At 35.1% G+C, this 9,246-nt stretch overlaps 1 protein-coding gene across 1 annotated transcript in view; it reads left to right on the forward strand.

Moving 5' to 3' along the window:
• The window catches only part of OSTN (osteocrin), a 43,246-nt gene extending 34,343 nt beyond the window's left edge, over positions 1 to 8,903 (forward strand). Inside the window, exons 4-5 of the mRNA NM_001098597.1 lie at positions 4,961 to 5,057; positions 8,717 to 8,903. Coding sequence (NP_001092067.1) covers positions 4,961 to 5,045 — 85 coding nt within the window. The 3' untranslated portion in view covers positions 5,046 to 5,057; positions 8,717 to 8,903. The remainder of the gene's footprint in view (positions 1 to 4,960; positions 5,058 to 8,716) is intronic.

The following is a 9,246-nucleotide window of genomic DNA, read 5'->3' on the forward strand; positions in this document are numbered from 1 at the left end:
GATAGTCAGAAAGTAGTTTTCCCGTTTGGTCTTAATATCTTTTTATGTTAACATTTATGTTTTATACACTGCATATGCCTGTCAGTGTATACTTCACAGAGTGTAGTATTGTTATATACATTTCATATCAGCAAAATGTTAAATATTAGTTTGCCATTGTACTTCTGAATAGATGGAAGTTGTATAGACATTATTTAATTTACTGAGTTATTATTGTTTTTTGTTAAGTAGAAGAAATAAATAAAACCCAAGTCAACCATCCCCTGGTTCCTAATACTTTTAGGACCAAATTTAGGGGAAAGAAGAGAAAGAAAGAAGAGGAAATGAAGGAATAAGGAAGGAGAAAAAGATTTTATTTTTGCTTTTTAGCATACCACAGCTCCCTCTCATTTATTTGAGCAGGGAAAGTAGATTAACCATAGCAAAGAAAGAAAAATACTGTTTTCATTTATTTTACATTCAGTTTTGAAAAAGTACATTGGTAGTATGAACCAGTAAGTGTTCAACTCTAATTTATAATGACACAGGAGACCATCATACTTTTAAAGAAGTATGGGGGAAATAAGTATGAAAAAATACTCTTTGAACAAGTGAAAGGATTGTTTTTTGCGACACCATCCATTCTGCGCAAGTTTTAGGTCAGTTCGCAGGAAAACCAGCTGCCCTTTCCTTCCTCTTCTCATCAGTCCTTTAAACATCTGGAAGGGGCTGGTTTCTCACTTCCTCTTCCTATTTGTCTGAGACTTCCCCTAAGCATTCTTCTCCATTCTAAGGTGGCTTCCACCTTCCCCTTCCCCTGGAGTTATAATGGGAGTAGTCCATGTAGGAGCTTAAGTGTTCAAGGAATTAAAAATCACATCTGTTTAATTTTTTAATGTATCAACTGTATTATTCTCAAACATCAGTCCTAAATCATCCAGACAAATTCATTCAGTTTTTATTTCTATGGCAATATATTACCACAAACTACTGAACTTAACACAAATCTGGAGTTCCCTTGTGCCTCAGCAGATTAAGAATCTGGCATTGTCACTGCCATGGCTCTGTTTTACAGCTGTAGCACAGGTTCTATCCCTGACTCGAGAATTTCTGCTTGCCGCAGCACCCCCCCCCAAAAAAAGACAACACAAATTTATTATCTTTATTATCTTACAGCTATGTATGTCAGAGGTCTGGTATGTGATCACCAGTCAGCAAATATCATTCTAGACAACTTTGATATGACTGATTGCTCGCCAGTGGGTGGCCTCTGAAATTCCTTCTATGTGCTGCTGTGGGCTCTCTCTTTCCACGGGTCTACCAGCAGAATACAGAGGCAGTCAAGGATTGGTGTTCCTTCTTGGAGGCTCTAGGGAAAATTCACTTCCTGTTCATTTAAGTTGTTGGCAGAATACAGTTCCTTTTGGTTGTAGGACTCAGGTCCTCCCCCCCCCCACCTTTTTTCAAGAATGTCTAGAGGACACAGCATTCCTTGCTTCCTGTCACTTTCCTCCACCTTCCAGACCAGCAATGACAGGTTAATCTTTCTCAGAGCATCTCTCTGACCCACTTTTCTTCAATTATCTTCTATTTTTAAGGACTCTTCTAATTAGATCAGCCCCTTCCAGGTAATCTAGGATAATCTCATCTCAAGGTTTTTACTAATCCCATCTGCAAAGTCCCTTTTTGCTATGTAAGGTGACATATTTTCAGATTCTGCAGATTATGACATGGACATCCTTTACAGCGGCAGAGGGGAGTCAGCATTATTTTGACCACAAGAAAAATAACTGCTTAAGTGAGGAGTCTATAGATCTACTTATATAAATAAAAATAATTTAAAAATATAAAGACATTTTTCATTTTTTAACAGTCCTATTTATAATTACATCAGAAAACCTAAAGCACAACTTTTATGCAGTCTTCTGTGACTTGACCATAAATTTTATGCTAATTATATAGACAAAGAATTGATTATCAAGTTGATTATCTAGTTGAGAATATGCAGCCAATTTACTATCATGAAATCCAGAAGTGCAAACAATAGGCACCACATAAGAGGGTGTGTTTTTCAGAAAATTGAAGAATGGGTTAAAGATGTGGCCTTGCCCCAAGCAACCTGGATCTGACTTTGCTGTGGCTATGGTGTAGGCTTCAGCTGCAGCTCCGATTTGACCCCTAGCTAGGGAACTTCCATATGCCCCATGTGTGGCCCTAAAAAAAAAAAAAAAATTCTTTTTAAAGATTAGCAAAAAAAAAAAATACTCCGGAGTTCCCATCTGTGGCGCAGTGGTTAACGAATCCGACAAGGAACCATGATGTTGCGGGTTCAGTCCCTGCCCTTGCTCAGTGGTTAAAGATCTGGCGTTGCCCTGAGCTGTGGTATAGGTTGCAGACGCGGCTCGGATCCCGTGTTGCTGTGGCTCTGGCGTAGGCTGGCGGCTATGGCTCCGATTCGACCCCTAGCCTGGGAACCTCCATATGCCGCCAAAGCAGCCCAAGAAACAACAACAACAAAAAAAAGACAATAAAGAGTTAATTTTTGAATATACAAACTGTAAGGCCTCCTGAAGGATTTTTTAAGACTTCATTTTAATATTAATATTAAATATTAATGTTTGTTTTTAATAATTTTTAATTAATTAATTTTAAAAATTAAGTATTTCTTCCCCTATTGATCAAACTGTTGTCTAGGAGACAGTTCTATAAGATCATACATAAATGTTATCTGCGTTGACTAGCAAAACTAAGGACCAACCTAGGAGAGAAAATAGGTGTGAATCAGCAGAAAAGAAAGGAATTATGTTAAAAAAAAATACGTATATTCCTACAATATTATTTGAGGATAAGCTCCCCATCTGGTTCACCGCCTATTTTTATCATCCTTGCATACACAGCACTAAGCACAGTACCTAGCATATTAAACACATTAAATAAATATCAGTTATCTCCAAATGAATTGTTGTAATTAAGATTAAACTAAGCATATAAAATTTTGTATTTACAAAATAAATAATCAAAATCGCTCATTTCCATTGTTCTGTACATTTTACAGAGATTATTAAATTGAATTATTTACCTAATAGTGATATGAGGAATAATGATAAGATCTGGTAGTTAAGACAAAAACTTGGCATCAAGATAAATGAGAAAAACTTTTCCTCTACTATTTGTATTAAGACATTGTCAGTCTGACAGTACTTAATTACGGGTATTTGAAAGCAAAGATTATTTCTGATTTACTGATCCCAAGACACCCACAAAAGGAATCTTATACCTAGTAGGTACATGGTAAGTGATAAAGAAAAAAATCGTAGATATTGTATTTTTTTTCTTTTTTTCTTTTTTTTTTTTGTCTTTTTGCCTTTTCTTGAGCCGCTCCCGCAACTTATGGAAGTTCCCAGGTTAGGGGTCGAATCAGAGCTGTAGCCACCGGCCTACGCCACAGCCACAGCAACAGGGGATCCGAGCTGCGTCTGTGACCCATACCACAGCTTATGGCAACGCTGGATCCTTAACCCACTGACTAAGGCCAGGGATCAAATCCGCAACCTCATGGCTCCCAGTCAGATTCGTTAATCACTGCGCCACGACGGGAACTCCAATGTTGTATTTTTCATTCATTTTTAGTACTTAAATTATGTAGTATAATATTGACAATGTAATGCAAATAATTAGAACTAAAGAAGCTATTGGAAATGTTCTGAAAAAATTTGCTTAATTCTTTAAGCTGTTGAGTTGGCTTGTGAGGTAATTAGTCCTTCATCATTGAGATTTTCAAGTGAAGAGCTATATCATTGCTAGTCAAAAACTGAAGCAGAAACTTTTTTATGTTTGGTGGGAGAATAACCTTTATCTTTCCTGTTCCAAAAGTATTTGACTGCTGGCAATGTTTTCTCTTGATCTCAGTACTCATCGTGCTCATAATCTATCTATGTCTAACGTTGCTCTCTTATTTAGTACTTGTGGTGGCAATAACAAATTTAGTTAAAATGCTTCTTTTTAGAAGTTCCTGTTGTGGCTCAACATGTTAAGGACTTGACATGGTGTCCAAGAGGATGCGGGTTTGATCCCTGGCCTTGCTCAATTGGTTAATGATCTGGCGTTGCCACAAGTGACCTGGATCTGGCCTTGCTGTGGCTGTGGTGTAGGCTGCAGCTGCAGCTCCAATTTGACCCCTAGCCTGGAAACTTCCATGTGCCCCAGGTGTGGTCCTCAAAAGGGAAAAAGAAAAGTTTCTTTTTAAAGAGTTAATTTTTTGAATATACAAACTGTAAGGCCTCCTGCAGGATTTTTTAAGGCTTCATTTTAATATTGATATTAAATATTAATGTTTGTTTTTAATAAATTTTTAATTAATTAATTTAAAAAATTAATCCCAATACTTCTTTTGTGAAGTATTTTTCCCAAACAATATTTGACATAGAGCATGTATAACAAGCATAGTCCATCATATACAAAGCTTCTTCAGGTAAAATCTGAGTGAATACCTGAGAAACACATCTACTCCACCTTCAGTCTTGGCACCAGCACCCTTTCTTCTCCCACCATCATCCTGCCCCAGAAGAATCATTCCAAAGGAGAGGCTGGGGAAAACCACTGACCTGGCGCAACCTTCCTCAGTCAACAGAGGAATACTCCAAAGCATGAATGGGGAGAGGGACTTACCAAACTAAACACTCAGCAGATTGGTATGCTAATAAGACATGGCTTATTATCGAGGCTATTTGATTTTGATAAGTTATTTAATTTCTCAGTCAGTCTCCTCAGATGTAAAATGGAGGTAGTCATACCTACTTCAACAGATGTTGAACGGATAAAAGATAGTGTGTGACCCATCATGGGTGCTGAAGAATGAGAACTATCACAGCTATTGCAACTCCGGAAGAAAAACCCTAGATCTCCCTGAAATAAAAGAGTAAAAGTAATGATTGGTAACTTGGACCTTAGCTTGAAAACGTTCTTTTTCGGTTTGTTTCAGGAAAGTAGTAGATCATCCAAAAAAGCGATTCGGCATCCCCGTGGATCGGATTGGTAGAAACCGGCTTCCAAATTCCAGAGGCTAATTAATCCTAATTGTGAGTACAAGTTGAAGAAGTAACAATACCGGCAGGTTTTGATAAACATTTCCCAATGGGGTATTGATCCACCCTGGATTGTAAATCCCCTTTTTGATTCCTTAGCTTATAAATTCACTTTTTCAAACATTTCTACACTTGATTAGTATATTAATGTTAAATAATTTAAATGATATTAAAAAACAATGTCCTAGGTCTCTTCACTCTAAAAAAAGATTTATTCTCACAGACTCATATATAATTATTGAATATTAATATGGAAACAAATACTAAAATTCTAATTAATAATAAATCACCATGAAGAAGACATAGTCTAGTGACACACACCATTTTGTTACTGATAACTGCTTTACCAGAATCGTTGTAACACAAGACAAAGGAGAATAGCGTAGCAAAAAGAGCATTAGCCATAGAATCAGGACATATAATCCAAATCCTGGTTGTCAATTACTATCTTGTTTCCAAAAAGATATTTTATTTCTCCACAGCTTGTACATTTAGCCAATAACACGAGGGTATTGTGAGGATGAAATTAGATGCTTATAGGAGTCCTAGAATGTAAGAGACAAGTGATATATACATGCAAGTGATAACCACTTATATTACCGTTCTGAAAACTTACTCTGTGCTGAGCCCTATATTTAGTGCTATACCTGATTGCTTCATGTAATCATTATATTCTATAAACACTATTATTGTCACCAGGATCTTGAGAAGTAGTACAGTGTAAAGGGTCAAAGGGCCAGCTAGGGCAGTCAGCCTTTGTGGGTTGAATCCCAGATCATCCATCTATTGCTTAAATTCTGAAATTTCCCCATCATAAACTGAAAATAATAATGATTTCTGCCACATTACATTGTCCTGAGGACTAAATGAATTCATATACATTAAGCCCTTAGAATAGTGCCAGACATGTGTTAGGTAAGCAATAATTATTTTTATTGTACAGATAAGTGGAAAGTTTAGATATATTAACTCACAATGCCCATAGCTAGTAAGTGGTACAAGTAGAATTCAACCCCAGAAAGCTTAAGTCCTTAGCTTATATTTTAAACAATATATTTAATCAAACATGTTATATGTTTTAAACATTAAATATCTGTTGAATATAAAATATACGTAATGTATTCTCTATCAATAGGGCTTACAGAGGCTGCATCCTTTCTCCCAAAGAGATAAGACAACCTAGAGCTGCTTTGACAATTTTAGGCTGCAGAGAGAAAAATCTGCTTTCTGTTTTTCTCACTATAACCCTCAGACAATTGATGTAGAGGCCTAGAAGCATCACATTAACCTTGACCCTCTTTTCACTTGTCAGCCGTTTTTCGCTCTTCAAACAATCTCAACCACAATGAAAAGTCAGTATTTTACCTCAGCCTTCTCATTCTCAGAATGACTTAGTTACAATAACTTTTTGTTCTGTGGAGTTGTTGATCAATGAAATTATGAAGTTACTGAATTTCTATAAATACAGGAGGACTTATTGAATATAGTCAATAACATTGCCTTTTGAGCAGCACCATCTTCAAAACTCAGACTGAACTTTATTTCTAGAGATATACCAACTAGGGTCAACTCTTCAGGGTTGTTAAAAATCACCGCATTATATTTGAGCAGAAACTAATTGCTACTAAAAATCAACTAACTCCTTGAAATCAAAGCCACAAGCCTGCAGTTTCTTGATGTCTTGTGAACACTATGACACTGAGGTTAAAATAATTAAAATCACTTGATTTCCACATGTATCCTAGCCCCTTCACAACCCTTGATATCACCCATTTGAGTATTTCTGAGTTCAACCAAAATAGAATTTGATGAAAAAATTATATAAGAAACTCATTTTTGTATAAATTTTAATATGAAGTTTTAGACCCTAAAAACTCCAGGGAGCTACCAAACTGTGAAAAGGGAGTTGAATTAATATGTTTCCTGAATCACTGTTGAGTGAAATCCAAATTATTACATTATGTCCTGCACTTAATAGATGTTTCAGAGTATCATGAAAATCACTGTCCTTATAAAATCTCAATATAGTAATATCACAAAAGAATAGGTTTAGAAAAGAACTTAACATCCCATATTTTCTCTTTCCCCTTTGTTAATCATTCTGGGGTTCACCTGCTCAACCATTGTTTCTATTATTCCTCCTACTTCGCCAAGATTTTTCAGATGTTTTTTTACTTCCTCATGTGAAGTTTCATGTTTTGTATTTTATGAATAACAAAGGCCATCAAAATATATTTCTAATTTCCATTCAACTCTTCAAAATTAGTTTTTGGTATATTATTTCTTATTGTCAAAAAATTCCTTTGAATTAAATAGGCAATGTAATATTTGTATCATTTAATAGATAGATAACTTGAGTCATTTAATAATGTTCACATATCATGCAGGTAAACCATTAGAGAGTCAAGAATATAAAGTCTCACTTAAACTAAAATTTTTTTTAACAAATGAGAACCCTGAGACTGTGAGAGGAAATTGATGTGCCCCCATTTTTACAGACTTTGGGACAGAGAACTATCCAGGACTTACTCTTTGGATTTTCTAAGCCAGCATTCTCTTCATGACCTTTTAGGTCTGTGTGCTATATTGTCAGAGCTGGCTGCTAACTTCACTGCATATCCATTTCTTAAACAGAAATAGTATCTCAGACTTTATGAAAATCTTTGTTTCACTTCTGTAGGAGTTGATTACACTCTTCTGGAGCAGTTTTATTTGTGGGTTTTCACCTTTTGGGTTTCACTGTAAGTTTTCACCCTGAAAGTGAAACTAGTTCTAATCATGGAAGTTTTTCTTGGTTTGAGGTCAAGTCTAGATACAGCTGCTGGGTGCTTCTTAGTTTCCAGAATAAATGCTAATCTCTTCCCTGATAAGCATTTTGTAAAAGAATATAATCTGATTTTTACACAATGTCCTCCTTAAATTATTAATATTATGAGATCAAAGTTTTGCATTTTAATAAACTTCAGTTCCTAGCAACTCAGATTCAGAGAGGTAAGGTTTCACAGCTTCTCTAGATACAATTAGCAAGTTCTTGCTTGTTCTCTGTGGTTGAAATCAGGATGCCCACTTGATGGAATTTGGTAGAAATAGGACCTGTAATTGTGCTGCTCCTTGCTGCCACATGCCTTAAAACTTCATGATAAGAGACTTGTTAGAGGATTGTACTGACGATTTTTATTTTTGGAGAATATTGACACACTATCATTCAAATAAATTGACATAACTCTAAAATAACAGAAATATTATGTTTAAATACCGGTGTATGGTTGGACGCTTTAAAAAGAATAAAAATACAATTATCAACATGTTAACAGTAAATGGAAAGTAGTAATCATATTGTCTTTCGATTGTCATTGCAACATCCTTTGAACTAAGGTTGAAAACTCAAAAGAAATAGAGGTACCCACAAAAGGTAGTGTGGTTTTCAACATAAACACCTACCTGTTACATTAAATATACATTTTTAAAGGAATTTTGATCTGAAATTATCATTTTGCATTATTGTCTCTGCAATAAAAATATGCCACATAAAAAAAGCTATAATGAAAGCTAATGTAGTTAGAGTTTTAGTTCTTCTCAACTGAAGTTGACGGGTTTCCCCTTATCTACAGAATTCTCATTAGCGTTAACATTTTCAACTTTCATTTTTGCAGACACAACTTCCTTAAGTGAAATGTCACAGAAACATGGAAGATGCTTCAGTGAAGTTCTTCACACTCCTTAATGATTAAACTTCTAAGGAACATTCTGTAATCCTTTCCTGAGCTTGAACTTCAGTTCATCACATCACAGTATTGTTACAACTTCAATTAAATTATGCAGTTAATTTCAATGCATGGATATTTTTAAAATATATATTTTAGTTATTCATAAATGGTTACTTGATCACAAACATTACTTTGCTAAGAAATAATCAAAAAAACACAATTCAATGAAATGTTTCTATATGCATTTACCATTTATATATATTCAGTTGAAGAATAATAACTAAGACTGATGTCTTTCTGTAAAATTTACATACAATCCATTCATTCTTCATTGAGAAACAAGCAAATGCAATGTTCTATATTTTACCTTGTATAGTTTTACTTCTCTCTTATCCTTTGTCTGTGAGTCTCTTGGGTAATGATTATGCAATTAGGCTTCTCTTACATTTAAATTTCAATCAGGTTCAACCAAATAA

This window comes from Sus scrofa, chromosome 13 (assembly GCF_000003025.6).
Source record: "Sus scrofa isolate TJ Tabasco breed Duroc chromosome 13, Sscrofa11.1, whole genome shotgun sequence".
Lineage (NCBI taxonomy): Eukaryota > Metazoa > Chordata > Mammalia > Artiodactyla > Suidae > Sus > Sus scrofa.